Source organism: Microcaecilia unicolor, chromosome 3 (genome assembly GCF_901765095.1).
Source record: "Microcaecilia unicolor chromosome 3, aMicUni1.1, whole genome shotgun sequence".
In the NCBI taxonomy this organism is placed as follows: Eukaryota; Metazoa; Chordata; class Amphibia; order Gymnophiona; family Siphonopidae; genus Microcaecilia; species Microcaecilia unicolor.
In genome coordinates this window covers 98,148,914-98,164,743 of record NC_044033.1, presented here as the reverse complement: position 1 = coordinate 98,164,743, position 15,830 = coordinate 98,148,914, and the positions used below count along the sequence as shown (strand labels likewise).

At 44.6% G+C, this 15,830-nt stretch overlaps 2 protein-coding genes across 3 annotated transcripts in view; one reads left to right on the top strand and one right to left on the bottom strand.

The window, feature by feature from the left end:
• The window catches only part of VRK2 (VRK serine/threonine kinase 2), a 156,990-nt gene extending 147,330 nt beyond the window's left edge, over window positions 1–9,660 (top strand). The window contains 2 exon segments of the mRNA XM_030194671.1: window positions 1,209–1,382; window positions 9,181–9,660. Of these exon segments, the coding sequence (XP_030050531.1) occupies window positions 1,209–1,382; window positions 9,181–9,420 (414 nt within the window). The 3' untranslated portion in view covers window positions 9,421–9,660.
• The window catches only part of FANCL (FA complementation group L), a 294,740-nt gene continuing 288,362 nt past the window's right edge, over window positions 9,453–15,830 (bottom strand). For both annotated transcript variants that reach the window (XM_030196202.1, XM_030196203.1), the window contains 2 exons: window positions 10,316–10,387; window positions 9,453–9,539 (listed from right to left, as the gene is read on the bottom strand). In XM_030196202.1, the coding sequence (XP_030052062.1) occupies window positions 9,504–9,539; window positions 10,316–10,387 (108 nt within the window). In that variant the 3' untranslated portion in view covers window positions 9,453–9,503. The remainder of the gene's footprint in view (window positions 9,540–10,315; window positions 10,388–15,830) is intronic.

Sequence of the window (15,830 nt, the reverse complement as noted above, 5' to 3'; positions counted from 1 at the left end):
TCAGTGAGTTTGAGCCATATGATGCCTGTGTTTGTAAGGCTGAGACCTGCATGGAAATACAAGCACAGCATAGCTGAAACTCACCGAGAACCATGAGGTGCCAAGAAAGCAACAGCTGTACTGGCTGGGGGAGAGGGCAGCATCAGGAGAACTGGCAAATGGTAAACAAAGGAGGAAAGCAGAGACTAGTAGCGCTCTAGAAATGTTAAGTAGTAGTAGTAGTAGCAGATTATGGTGCTTATGACTGTGCATATCTCTAGAACAAGTTTGCCCAAAACCCAGCTCGCCATCATCATTTTTCTGGCCTGCAGAAGGATGGTGAAAACAGATTCCTCCAGCAGGATACTTGGTTTCCTGCTGTGACGCGTGTAACTGTGAGCTTTAGCTGCGCTCCAGAAGTTTGAGTTGGTCCCGTGGTTTGAAGTCTCACGAGACTTGATACTTCAAGACCAGCCTGAACTTCCGGTGCCATGTGGCTTAAGCTAGTGGTTAGACGAGTCATGGAAAGGAAGCAGGGATCCATTTAGAGGAATTTGCAGCTGATGCCAGGTGAGGCACGAGGAGTCCAAACAGAGGATTGTTCTCCCCCCCCCCCCCCCCATTCCATACGGTGAAGGTGGGGGAAGACATACGTATTAGTGATAAACAATTTGTAAGAGTAGTTATCTTTCAAAACTGATTTCTTTTCTAAGTTTTCATTAGTTGTGTGTTCACCACTTTGCTGTTTTCTGTGTACATTGATATTAAAAAAACAAAAAAAATCTAATATATTTTTAAAGAAATCACCTGATGCTGGTTTAAACAGTTCTTCTCAGTGTTGCTAATTTTAAGTTGGGCCCTGTTTGTGACGGTAAAAAGGGGGGGGGGGTGAAGGCTGGGGGGGGGGCATGGGAGAGAGAACGTGTGTGCTCATGCATGCACAGGTGTTTTTTGACCTTCTGAATGTTACAAAATATTAAGTGGGGCTCCCTCAATTGATGATTATGATGATATATTACTAGTCAGTCAGGACTAGCTAAATATTGAGGGTTAATATGGTTTTATGAGATATACAGCACCCTTGAACTGAGGATTTTTCTTAACATGGGATGCAGTTCTATTTCTTTGCCAAATGTACTGTGTCTTTTTAGTCATATATTTTTTATGAACTACAAATCTGGTTGCCTTGATGCTTATGTTATATATTTGGATTTACCTGGTATCAATAGGTCAACTTACCAAATCTGAATGGAAATGTTAAACATCGGACTCAAAATAAAATAAAGGACAAAGAAGCTAATGAGAAGAACGTACCTGAAACTATTAATCACAATACATGCAGACAAGTTCAGGAAAAGAAGCCAGCTGATAAAGATAATACATGGCAAGATAATTGGTCAAAGGTAATTTTTAATATGATCATAACAAACCGTTTCCACCTTGTGAATGAATGATTTACTGCATTTTATTGGTTTTCATTGAGAATCAGAAGCCCTAATTATTTGGAAATAAATAGAATTCTCCCAATGGAGAAACATATAACTTTCTTTTTCAAATTATATGACTTGGTGGTTTTGAAGAGGAAAAGGAGGAGGGTTGTGGCATCTCTTATCCACTTGCAGCTTCAGCTGCATTGTTCCTTCTTTACTGAGTGTGAGAACATTTCTGTAGGTGAAGGAAACCATATGTTGTTATGAGAATATGAACTTTTCATGTATGCACTAGCTACAGCGTAGTCTTTAATTCTAGAATTTGATGAAGCCATTTACAGGAAGATACAGCAAGAAGCTGAGAATGACATAGTAATAGATATTATGTTGGACAAGATTAGTTAGGATGCTGGACAGACGTCTATGGTTTGTGTCCCACATGGGATGCAGTTCTATTTCATTGTCAAATGTACTGTGTCTTTTTAGTCATATATTTTTTATGAACTACAGATATGGTTGCCTTGATGTTTATGTTATATATTTGGAATTATTTACCCGATATCAATAGGTAAACTTACCAAATCTGAATGGAAATGTTAAACATCGGACTCAAAATAAAATAAAGGACAAAGAAGCTAATGAGAAGAACGTACCTGAAACTATTAATCACAATGCATGCAGACAAGTTCAGGAAAAGAAGTCAGCTGATAAAGATAATATATGGCAAGATAATTGGTCAAAGGTAATTTTTAATGACCCCCTTCCTCTATCCTCTTATGTCTCTAACCTTTTCTGTACCACCACTCTATCTAAGTCTGTCAATGAAGCTGTTTCCTCCTATGATACTATTCTCTCCTCTGCACTGGACACTGTTGCCCCTCCCATGCCCCGTCATACTAGGTGTACCAAACCCCAGCTTTGGCTGACCTCTAAAATCCGCTACTTTAGTTCCTGTGCCCGCTCTGCTGAACGTTCTTGGCTTAAATCTCGCACCCTTGCCGACTTCATTCATTTCAAATTCATGCTTAATTCCTTCCAGTCTGCCCTTTCACTTGCCAATTGACAAATTCCCATGGCTCCAACCCTCGACTCCTCTTCACCACACTGAACTCTCTTCTCAAGGTACCTCCATCCCCAATTCCCCCATCTCTTTCTCCTCAGACCCTAGCTGAGTACTTCCACGATAAAATCTGTAAGATTAACCTTGACGTTTCATCCAAACCCTCCCCACCTCTCTCTCCCTTAGTCCTCACCCCCTACTCTCCTTCTTTTTCCTCCTTCTCAGAAGTTTCTACTGAGGAAACTGCCCTTCTTCTTTCCTCCTCTAAATGTACTACCTGTTCCTCTGATCCCATCCCCTCTTATCTACTTAACACTATTTCTCCTATCATCCCAGTCATCTGTCACATCCTTAGTCTTTCACTCTCCACTGCAGCTGTTCCTATGGCCTTCAAACATGCTGTTGTCACTCCACTCCTTAAAAAAAACGCTCACTTGACCCTATCTGTCCCTCCAACTATCGCCCCATCTCCCTTTCCTCTCCAAATTACTTGAACGTGTCGTTCACCGCCATTGTCTTGACTTTCTTTCTACACAACCTATTCTTGACCCACTCCAATCTGGTTTTCGCCCTCTTCAATCTACTGAAACTGCACTTACCAAAGTCTCTAATGACCTGCTACTGGCTAAATCCAGAGGTCTCTATTCTATCCTTATCCTTCTTGACCTATCTGCTGCTTTTGACACTGTTGACCACACTGTACTTCTGGATACGCTGTCCTCGCTTGGATTCCAGGGCCCTGTTCTTTCCTGGTTCTCCTCTTACCTCTCACTTCGTTCTTTCAGTGTTCACTCTCCATCCCGTTTTCTGTTCGTGTGCTTCAGGGTTCTGTCCTTGGACCCCTCCTTTTCTCCATCTATACCTCTTCCCTTGGTACCCTGATTTCATCCCATGGCTTTCAATACCATCTTTACGCTGATGACTCTCAGATCTACATCTCCACCCCTGAAATCTCAACCTCGATTCAGGACAAAATCTCAGCCTGCTTGTCTGACATTGCTGCTTGGATGTCTCAATGCCATGTAAAGCTCAACATGACCAAAACTGAACTTCTCATTTCCCCCCCTAAACCCATCTCCCCTCTTCCCCCTTTCTCTATCTCTGTTAATGGCTCTCACATCCTCCCTGTCTCGTAACCTTGGAGTCATCTTTGATTCCTCTCTCTCTCCTTCTCTGCACATATTCAACAGATCGCCAAAACCTGTTTTTTTTATCTACAACATTAGCAAAATTTGCCCCTTCCTTTCTGAATACGCTACCAGAACCCTTATCCACACCCTTGTCATCTCTCGCTTGGACTATTGCAATTTACTTCTCACTGGTCTTCCACTCAGCCATCTCTCTTCTCTCTGATCTGTCCAAAATTCTGCGGCATGACTTATTTTCTGCCAGAATCGTTATACCCACACTAACCCACTCCTCAAGTCACTTCACTGGCTCCCTGTCCGCTTCCGCATTCAGTTTAAATTTCTTGTACTGACCTTTAAATGCATCCACTCTGCAGCCCCCCATTACCTCTCCACTCTCATCTCTCCCTACATTCCTCACCGTGAACTCCGCTCACTGGACAAATCTCTCTTGTTGTCCCCCTTCTCCTCCACTGCTAACTCCAGGCTTCGCTCCTTTTCTCTCGCGGCACCTTATGCCTGGAATAGACTTCCTGGACCTATACATCTAGCTCCATCTCTACCTGTTTTCAAATCTATGCTCCATTACTTCCCTCACCCGTATCTGTCTTGTCTGTCTATTATTTAGATTGTAAGCTCTTTTGAGCAGGGACTGTCTCTTTGTATCAGGTGTTCAGCGCTGTGTGCGTCTGGTAGTGCTATACAAATGCTAATAATAATAACAAACCCAGTTTCCACCTTGTGAATGAGTGATTTACTGCATTTTATTGGTTTTCACTGAAATCAGAAGCCCTAATTGTTTGGAAATAAAAAGAATTCTCCCAATGGAGAAACATAACTTTTTTTCAAATTATATGACTCAGCGGTTTTGAAGAGGAAAAGGAGGAGGGTTGTGGCATCTCTTATGTTTCTTCTTTACTGAGTGTGAGAACATTTCTGTAGGTGATTGAAACAATAGGTTACTATGAGAATGTGAACTTTTCATGTATGCACTAGCTACAGCGTAGTCTTTAATTCTAGAATTTGATGAAGCCAGTTGCAGGAAGGTACAGCAAGAATCTGAGAATGACATATAGTAATAGGTACAATCTTAGACAAGAATAGTTAGGATGCTGGACAGACTTCTATGGTCTGTGTCCCACAAATGACAAAAGATAGATCAAGTGTGCATGTTGTATATCACTTTATACCATATGCTACGAGTGAGGGTGCTGTGCATCTCAAAGGAGACGGGAAAACATCTTAATGTTGAGATTAACAAGTTAAATACTGTTAACAATACTTTTGGTTATAAAATACTAGTAAAAAAGGCCCGTTTCTGACACAAATGAAACGGGCGCTAGTAAGGTTTTCCTCGGGTGTGTATGTGTGAGAGAGTGACTGTGAAAGAGAGCGAGTGTGTGTGACAGAGAGAGACTGGGTGCGAGTGTGTGTGACAGAGAGACTGGGTGCAAGTGTGTCTGAGAGAGAGTGTGTGTGTGTGTGAGAATGAGTGTGTGCGAGTGTGTAAGAGTGTGTTTCACATAGATACAGTGTGAGAGTATGTGTGTGATACACAGACTGTTTGTGAGACCGAGAGTGTATTTTTTATTTTTGTTACATTTGTACCCCGCGCTTTCCCACTCATGGCAGGCTCAATGCGGCTTACATATTATATACAGGTACTTATTTGTACCTGGGGCAATGGAGGATTAAGTGACTTGCCCAGAGTCACAAGGAGCTGCCTATGCCTGAGGTGGGAATCAAACTCAGTTCCTCAGGACCAGAGTCCACCCTAACCACTAGGCCACTCCTCCACTCCATGAGACCAAGACTTTGCAGAACTCCCCTTCCCCTCTTCCACCCCTGTCCGAGTTCCAGAAACCCCTCCCACTTCTTCCCATCCCCCCTCTCCCCTTCCCGCTCCTCCCCTTCCAATGGATTTCCAGGAATCCTCCTTCCCCACCCCTGTCGTTTCAGGACCCCCCTCCCCACCTCTCTGGCCCTCCCCCTTGTAAGAGCCGGCTGTTCTTTAAAAGTTTTTACCTCCTGCACACAGGGAGGGATGCCACTTCAGACAGCTTTTTCTTTCGCTTGTGTTTCAGGGGCGGGACCACAGGAACAGCTGAAACAGAAGCGAAAGAAAAAGCTGTCTGAAGCGGCGTCCCTGCATGCAGGAGGTAAAACCTTTTAAGCAGCCGGCTCTTACGAAGGGGGAAGGCCAGAGAGGGGGTCCTGAAACGACAGAAGGGGGGGGGAGGGTAGTGTTTGCGGCGCCATTATCTTTGACTCACCACTTCCGGGTTTGCCGCAGTGCCATTGACGCCGCACCTCGCGCTCCACATTTTCCTCCCGGAGCTCCTTCAGCAGCACTACCACTAATTCTCATTGCCAATGTTCTGTCTTGCCTGGGACTGTGGCTCCCTCGGAATTGGTCTGCTAGGATCACGTCACAATGCGGCCAGTGACGTCTGTCTGATCTATGGAGCCTACCAGACCACCTCCAAGGGAGCCACGGCCCCAGGCAAGACAGGACGTTGGAGTTGAGAATTATTATATAGGATTGTTCCAAGACTGCATCATATTTAACTACCTATGGTTCCCTCTAAGCTGTGCATGTGTGCACACACACGGGTCAGAAAGGGAGCACACTTGCATAGCAACTGCATATACAAAATTTTTGCTGGCTTTCTTTATTGTGAACATAGGCTATACTGTACACATCGAGTGAAGGTTAAAAACTTGGGCACACAATTACACATAAATCCTATATATATATATATATATATATATAAAGACATCATAAAAATATAGTTACTACAAAGGGAGAAGTGCTCATTGAATCCAGTCATTGTGACAGGAGACTAGTCAACCATGAACCATCATTGCACTATTCTTGTTCAAAACACTCAGAGGTAAGGTTCTTGTGCTGTTACCATAGGACAGCCTAAGCCTAACTATGCGGCTAAATGAACATAACACTACTAATCTAAGCAACATATGCATCCAAGAATACTGATAGCCTTCATGACATTGTGAATTGCATAAATCTAAGTATAACATTAAACCCTTAGAGAGTCAGAGCAAATTTGCATGTCATAGAGAGGGGAGGGGGGTAGACGGATAGAAGAATGGGGAGAGAACGAGGGAAAACAGATGGCAGGATGAGGAGAGAAAGGGGGAGATGGATGAATGGATGCAGAAAGGGGAGAGGCTGGAGGGATGTGGAGAGAGGAGAGACACTGGATCGAAGGAGGGGGAGAGAGACAGATGGATCAGGAGAGGGTAGATGGGTAGAAGAATGGGGAGAGAAAGATGGAAGACGCTGGATGGAAGGGTAAGGAGAAAGAGGAGACACTGGAAGGATGGGGAGAGAAAGAGGGGAGATACTGGAAGGATGGGGAGAGAAAGAGGAGAGCTGCTGGACGGAAAAGGGGCGTAGAGAGACTGGAAAATAAGAGGAAGGGGCATAGGTAGATGAAGGAAAAAGAAATATTAAACCCTGCCCCCCCCCCATCTTGCCAGCTCCACCCCCAGTTCAGCAGTACCCCCCCAGGGGGGAGGGGGTCCTGAGAGGGAGGGGGGAGGTATCTCTGTCACACACACACACACTCTCATACAGTCAGTGTCTTTCTCTCTCTCTCTCACACACTGTCTCACATTCACTCTCTATGTATCACACAGTCACTCTCAAACACTCTCTCTATCTCATACGCTCTCGGTCCCACAGAGAGTCTGTGTATTGCACACATACTCTCACACTCTATATCTGTGTGAAACTCACACTCACTGTGGCTCACATATGCACTCGCACTCGCACCCACACTCACACATTCACTCACTCTCTCTCTCTCTCACAAACATACACACTCCGAGGAAAACCTTGCTAGCGTCCGTTTCATTTGTGTCAAACAGGCCTTTTTTACTAGTGTAAATATATTTTTTTATTATAGAAATCACATCAACATACACAAAAATATTTTTATATAATGTAACATATGCCCTTCACTAACACCACATTTATACATACTCACACACACAAACAAACCTAGAGTAACTCTGAGTGTCTGTAATTCAACAATAGATGACTACACCATGAATTATTGAGTATTAATGTTAGTGGTCCAAATATAAGACCAAGGTTTTTTGGGAAAAATATTAGCATTTGTATTTGATATATGTGATGTGTGTGTATGTATGAATGTGGTGTTAGTGAAGGGCATATGTTGGATTATTTTAAAATATTTTTGTGTATGTTGATGTGATTTCTATAATAAAGAAATATATTTACAGAAGTAGCACATATGAGTTTAAATTGTTGGGCAGACTAGATGGACTGTGCAGGTCTTTTTCTGCCGTCATCTACTATGTTATTATGGTAGTTACTTTGGATTGGCATGCATATTTATTAGGGATATCCTGAAAACTTGCCTAGCTGGTGCCCAATCCCCAACCACAGGTTTGAGAACACTGCTCTAGACCAGGGGTTCTCAACCCAGTCCTCAGGACTCCCAGCTAGTCAGTTTTTTTTTCAGAATATCCACAATGAATATGCATAGGATAAATTTGCATCACTGCCCCCATTGCATGCATTTCTATCTAATATATAAATTATACAGCAATTGCCATGTGTTTAGGCTATGGTCTAAATGTATAAAGTAGGGGTGAGCAACCTTGGTCCTTGAGGGCCACAACCCAGTTGGGTTTTCCCCAATGAATATGCATGAGATCTGTTTGCATACAATAGAAGCAGTGCTTGCAGATTTAGATCTCATGCATATTCATTGGGGGAAGTCCGTCCGCTGCTGGTATAATAGCAGCTTGAAATATCTCTGCTATTTGGATTACTTCTTGGCTGTACCCCCTTCACTATACAGGTGCAGGGCAATTTGGTAAACTAAGCCCTAACTTTTACGCACCCATTGCTCATGTAAATGTTTAGAGTACTAGCTTATATACACATAGGTATACTCTTACACAGCATACTGGCATATATGTAAAAGCTTTCTGTAAATATGCAATTATTTTGCATAGCATAGATGTGCAAGAGTGGGGGGGGGGGGGGGGGAGCATACACATAAGCAGTGCTCTAACTTATATTTGTAACATGCAGACGTTATTTGTGTCCCTTCTACATTTAAGCGCCTGCACTTATGTCAGCTCTATGGCTGGCTGAAGTGCAGACACCTAAATGTTATGTGTGTCAATACCCAGTTATGCTAGTATTCTTTAAAGGAACTTAGGTTCTATCTAATACTCCTAACTGCCTGTCCTTGGGGCACCTAAATGGATGCGCCTAGTTATATTTGTTACCATAGTTTAGAGGGAGCTTCAGCCCGATACTATTCCTATGTATGATGAAGATCCAGATAAAGAAGTTATACTTTCACCAGCTACTGGTAAATGTATGACAACTTTGAATATCAGCCCCATTGTTAATTGTTTCATACTAGTATACCTTCTTAACACTGCTTTTTTCTTCTGATTTTCATTTTATGTTTTAGTCAATGACAAAGAATGGATTTTCTGTAGTGCTTGTTCATCTGCATTGAAATATCAAAGTCACTGAATATTATAATTCCATGGTGTGTTTATTCTTTTTCAGGAAAAAGCCAAACAGCAATCAACATATCAATGCCCTCCTCTGATTTTACCCAAAGGTGAACAAGGCGCAGAAGAAAACAGTCTTGCTTATTGTCAGGAATGTTTGTGTAGAAGTAATCAAGATGACCAGAACATTTCTCAGAACATATTCAGTGCACAGGGCAGAGCAGATATATACAGATACAGCTCTATTATAATTCTCCTTATTATAGGAATATTATTTTCTTTATATTGTTTCTAATCTCATCGATGATTTTTGCACTGTTTCTTCACGTGATATTTTGCTTTGGTATACCACCACCAGAATCCAGTTTGGTTCTTGTTTCAAGATTTCTTGATAGACATTTTCAGTGCAATAGGCTAAGAAAAGAAAATGAATAAAGTTTTAAATACCAAGCAAGATCATTTTGCGTACACTGTGTTAAAGATATCACCATCCCTATTCACATACAGAAACAAAGTTAATATTTCTGGATTTTTTTTCAACTCATTACATATTGAAATCATCAAAATGGGTTTAAAAGTTTTTGCAACTCTTTAAACATTGTTACAGTTGCAAAAACCTTGAAACCCATTTTGATGATTTCAATAAAACTTACTTGTTGTTTAGGGTAACTGAGTTGTTACCCTAAACAAATACAAGTACGTTTTATTTACATAATTTGCAACCTGTAGGATTTTGGGTTACCTAATAATCACAACTGAAACCTTCAGCCATACTCTTATTTATAGCATTTATATCCCACATTTTCCCACCCATGGGCAAGCTCAATGTGGCTTACCTCAGTCTGCAAAAACATACATCAATTCAGCAAACAATCAAAACCAATGAAGTAAAGAGATTAGCGAGTAACAGCAAAGGAGAGGAAAAGGAGAAAGAGTAATAGAGTTCAATATGTCGTAGCGACTGCAAGAGTTCAAAAGTTAGAGATGCTAGGCGGGTCTGTAGCGTAAGCTTTCCCAAATAATAGGGTCTTTAGAGATTTTCTGAAGGCCAAATGATCTTGAATAGATTTTACAGATTTTGGTAATCCATTCCACGAGTGAGCGCTAACATAAGGAAAGGTGGATGCATAGGCGGTTTTATACTTGATGCCACAGCAGGCAAAAAAATGTATTTCAAATTGTATGCTTACCTTACTACAGTATGGGCATTCACCAAATATTACATTGAAGCTTTGTCTACTTGACGGTAGACCTCGCAACCACTAGGGAAAGAAAAGTTATATTGTCTTTAAGTACTCTCAATTATTTCCAGTTAGAAAAACATTGCATCAGTACTCAATACATCACTCTCTCTTTATAAAACATATATGAGTTTTAATCCCTTCTTATGAAGTTTCTGTTTTCTTTCCTTTTTCTTTGATTTACCCAAGCCTAATCACTGCCACTTTGTGTGTGGGGTAAAAACAAACATCACCAGCAGCATTGTGTACATGATCAAAGATAAATGTACTGCAGGTGAAAGATACCTTGCGTATTTATGCATTAACCATGCCAGTATTTCTTCATTAGTCATTCTGCTGAAAATGCTTAAACTGGAAAACAATGGTAAAGCTAATAAGCCTGTTGATTTTGTTTTCTCTGTTTTGGGGTGTTAACTGTTAGTCTGCTTCATATGTTGATATCTATCTATTCCTATTACTTAAAAACCAACACTATCCAACAGTGCTGTTTGCAAGATAAAGGTTACAGGAACAGATAGCAAAACTCACCGGAAAGAAACAAAATGAGAAGCTCGGTTTTGGTCATATTTAATTTCAGGTGGCGTTGAGACATCCAGACAGCAATGTCAGACAAGCACGCTGAAACTTTGGTTTGGATGCAAGGTGAGATATCAGGGGTAGAAAGGTAGATTTGGGAGTCATCCAAATTCAGACTTAGATGTCATATCCAAAAATGCCCTTTTTCTATTTGACTTGCCCAAAGTCTCAAAGAGCAGCAGTGGGAATTGAACCCATGTTGTCAGGATCAAAGCCCACTGCATTAACCATTAAGCCACACCAACAAGCTCAGTTACTGATTAAGCATTTTTTAGACAAGGGATATCCAACCCAGGTAGTAAATCAAGCTTATTGTCAAGCCAGGTATGCCAATCCTGAACTTCTGTTACAATATGTTCAAAAAGAACCTCAGGAAAAACAAATATGTGTATTGTCTCATTCTAATAAAATCGGCACTTATAGCACGGAGTATTTACAATCACTGGCATGTGCTCCAACTTCATAAGGTTTTTCAGCCAGGTCCGTGTGTGGCGTTCTCCCTGGGTAAGAACCTGTCCAATCATTTGGTGTCCTCTATTTTTTGTACTCAACCAGAGAACCCTAGCACTAATTTAGAGGGTCAAAAACCTTGTGGGCATTGTAAAGCCTGTCCGATGTCATTAACATGCAATGCCTAGCAACATCAAAGTACCTTGAAAAATTATAAATTGAAAACTAATACTGACTGCTCTTTTACATATGTAGTTTATATCATCATTTGCCCTTGCTCCAAAATGTATGTGAGACGCACGAGCAGGACTATTAGACAAAGATTAAATGAACACTGCAGCAGGTTAAAAAATAAAGTGGAGTCAGCTCCTATGGTCAGCCACTGCATGAAATATGGCCATGATTTTGCAGGAATGCAGTGGCTGATAATTGAACAGGTATCCTCTTATTTTCAAGGCGATTTGGATTCTTACTTGGCTTTGCATGTACAATACTGGATTTTCGAATTACAGGCAGTAGTTCCTCATGGACTCAATGATTGTATTGAATGGAATGCCACGATTTGATTGGACGCTTTAAGTGATGTCATCACTTATTGATTGGCAGTTGTTTCCCTTTAAAAAACACATTTCAGCCACGTTATATTTACAAAATGGAGGACCTTCTGGAAGGAATATAAGCACTGGCGTCACTGAAGAAGAGATCTTGAAACGGGAATTCCTGTAGGATGTTGGAAACTTTCAGTGCAATAGCGACTAAATTTTGAAGTCTGATAAGTCTATTCCTAGTAGCTTCATTATATCCAGTGCTTTGATTGCATATGAACTATTGTTACTCTATTTCATTTGAATCTGCTCCCTTGGGACAAAAGCCGGTCCCTGTGGGTCAAAGGGTCCTAATGTATCACTATATTTGCTGAATTAACACATGCCTTTAAAAAAAAAAAAAGATTGTTTGGGTTATCTGACCACCTGGCGAAAAGGTTCGGCTTGCTCTGGTAAGAGGGCATCAACCAAACCAGACAGCTGTCTCACCAAGTTCCGCAAATGGATGCTCGGGAAGAGCTGGTAAGACTGAATACGGGTAGCGAGCATAGCGGCCTGATACATCTTCCTCCCAAAATAATCTAAGGTCCTAGCTTCTCTGCCTGGGGGCGCCAAGGCATAGTCTCTAGAATTCTTAGCTCTCTTGAGGACGGAGTCCACCACCATGGAGTTATGGGGTAACTTGAGACCTCATTAACCCAGGTTCACCATGGATCTGATACTGGGAATCAGCCTTCTTGGGGATCACAGGACCGGACAGAAGAAACGCCCAGTTTCGCATAAGGACTTCCCGGAGTATCTTATGCAAAGGAGCTGTCACTGCCTCTTTAGTTGGAGAGGTGTAGTCCAGGACCTCGAGCATCTCAGCCCTGGGTTTATCCTCCACATCTACTGGGCATGGAATTGCTCCAGCCATTTCCCACACAGAAGATGAAAAGGAGAGGCTCAGGAGGAGAAAGTCTCCTTTCAGGTGGAAAAGGAAGGTTCAGAGGGAATCCCAAAAGACTCATTGGAGGAAAAGTTCCTAGCATCTTCCGCTGACTCCCATGAACGCTCCTCCTCAGTATCGGAAAGCACTTCCCTCAGTGACCTCTGAGATTGTACCTGCCTCGATGTCAAGGGGCCGACGCCCACATGAATTACGGCAAAGCTTCCTCCACCGATATTGATTGGGAGTTGACCTAGCTCAGGGGCCTCACCGCAGGTGGAGGGCGAAACGCAGCTGAAGCAGATAGCACGGCAGGCACAAGCACCCCCGACACTGAAGCAGACTGGCAAAGCAGTCCTTCCCTATCATCAAGCCGATCAATCCATAGACTGGTGGGTTGTGTCCATCTACCAGCAGATGGAGATAGAGAGCAATCTTTTGCCTCCCTATATGTGGTCATGTGCTGCAGGAAATTCCCCAGTATGTTCTCTATCTCAGCAGGTGTGTGGTCACACAGCAGCAGCTCTGGCTAGGTCTCCAAGCCTAATTGCTTAGGTTTTGTTGAGTACCTGGGGTTGAGGGCTCTTCGTGAGCAAGTGCAAACCTGGTGGTGCCAGGTCCCTCCTTTTCTCCCCCTTCCCGCTGCCTCCGTTAAACAAACAAAAAAATTTTTTTTTTAACGTTCAAAAAGGACGTCCATTTGCAGCTGCTCACTGGAACAAGTCGTTGCTGCTCGGAGCAAGAAGCAGGTAATTTTTACCTTTTACTAGCGGGCAGGGGGTTCCCCGAACGGTCTCCACGTGGCTATGGCCGCGGATGGCAAGGGCGCAAAAAGACGCTCCCCGGAATGCGTTCGCGCGCCTAGCGGGTAGCAGGGGGATCGAAGGTAGAGTCGCCCTTTCGGAACCGGGAGAGTTCACCGGTTTTTCCTCTGGCGCAGCGGCCTTTCACGCCTTAGGCGCCCATCCCCCGCTGGCCGCCCTCCCGGTCGTGACCGGCCACGCGGCTCGGTCGGCTTCTTCTTGGGCCGCCCTCGAGATGGGAGATGTTAACAGCTTGGTCGCCCTTGAATCGGGCGACAGTAAGAAGTCGGCAAAATTAAAATGCCCTTCTTCCCACGCGGCTCCTTCTTGGAGTTTCGCACCGGAAGCCATTTTGGATGCGCAACACGCCTCTCCCCCGCTACTGGGAGCGCAGATGGAGGGCGCCTCTAGGGCCGCGGCACAGGCTGCAGAAATGCACAGACTGGGGGGTTTCTCCCCTGAGTTCATTTTGCTGCTGCATCAAGCCTTTCTGATACAGAACACTGCCCCTGCCCACCCCTCTGATCGGGGTGATGAGGCCTCTATGATTAAGCGCCTTCGGGTGGATCTTCCACCCTCGGGGGACTCGGTCTCCTCTGATGTGGATGACGGCAGTGTGTCTGAGTTCTCCCAGAGATCCTTAGCGGAATCGATGGAAGAGACTGATCCTCGCTCGGATGGAGCGGACGACCCCTCTGCAGCGCAGCTTTTTCGCTCAGAGGATTTGCCCAACCTACTTGTGCAGGCCATGAGCATTTTGAAGATTGCCTCTCCGGAGGAAGGCTCTCTCTCTCAGCCTCTACTGGCTCTGCCATTATGCTGGGAACGAAGCGCCCGCCTAGAACCTTCCACGTTCATGAAGCCATGCAGACCTTAATTTCAGCGCAATGGGATGCCCCTGAGGCGAGCCTGAAAGTAGCCAGGGCTATGTCCCATCTGTACCCCTTTCCTGAGGGGGAACGGGAAGCCTTTGTCTGGCCCACAGTAGATTCCTTAATCACTGCCGTGACTAAGAAAACGGCGCTGCCGGTGGAAGGTGGCACTGCCCTGAAGGACGCCCAAGACAGGAGAATGGAGGCGGCCTTAAAGTCGTCCTTTGAGGCGGCTGCTATGAGTTTGCAAGCCTAGGTTTGCGGCTCCTACGTGGCTAGGGCGTGTTTGACTGTTTTGCAGCGGGCTTCCCCCTCGGACCCTTCCTGGAGGGCGGAATGGCCGACCCTGGAGTCGGGTTTGGCCTACTTGGCAGACTTGCTGTATGATGTTTTGAGAGCCTCGGCCAAGGGTATGGCTCAGACAGTCTCTGCGCGGCGGTGGCTCTGGCTTAAGCACTGGTCTGCTGACCATGCCTCTAAATCTCGCCTAGCCAAGTTGCCTTTTAAAGGCAAGCTACTCTTTGGGGACGAGCTGGACAAGATCGTGATGGAGCTCGGCACGTCCAAGGGCAAGAGGTTGCCGGAGGTCAGGGCTCGGGCCGGCAGTGCCCGTCCTGGTCCCTCTAAGGGCCGATTCCAGGAAGCCCGTCGGTATCACTCGGGCAAGTCGGCCTCCTCTGCCTCCGCTTCCTTCAAACGGAACTTCTCCCCCAAGCAGCATTCCTTTTGTAGGGGCCGCCGTCCCTGAGGTTCGTCCTCCGGCCCGCCCCCAGGGTCGCAGACCCAATGACGGGGACCTGGTCCATGGCCCAGTGCAGATAGGAGGAAGGTTGTCCTCGTTTCTGGGCGCGTGGACCAGGGTAACTTCAGACGCTTGGGTTCTGGAAGTCATCAGAGACGGCTACAAGCTAGAGTTCTGCCGACCCCTAAAAGACGGGTTTGTAAACTCTCCTTGCAAGTCTCAGGTCAAAGCAGCTGCCGTGCAGCAGACTTTGAGCAACCTGCACCGCCTGGGCGCGGTGGTCCCGGTGCCATTAGATCAGCTTGGCAAGGGGCGCTACTCCATTTACTTTGTGGTGCCAAAGAAAGAAGGATCTGCTCGGCCTATTCTCGAACTCAAGGGAGTCAATCGGGCCTTGAAAGTTCGGCACTTCCGGATGGAGACCCTCCGCTCCGTAATAGCTGCGGTGAAAAAGGGAGAATTCCTGGCCTCCCTGGACATCAAGGAAGCTTACCTACATATTCCCATCTGGCCGCCTCATCAGCGCTTTCTGCGCTTTGCAGTGCTGG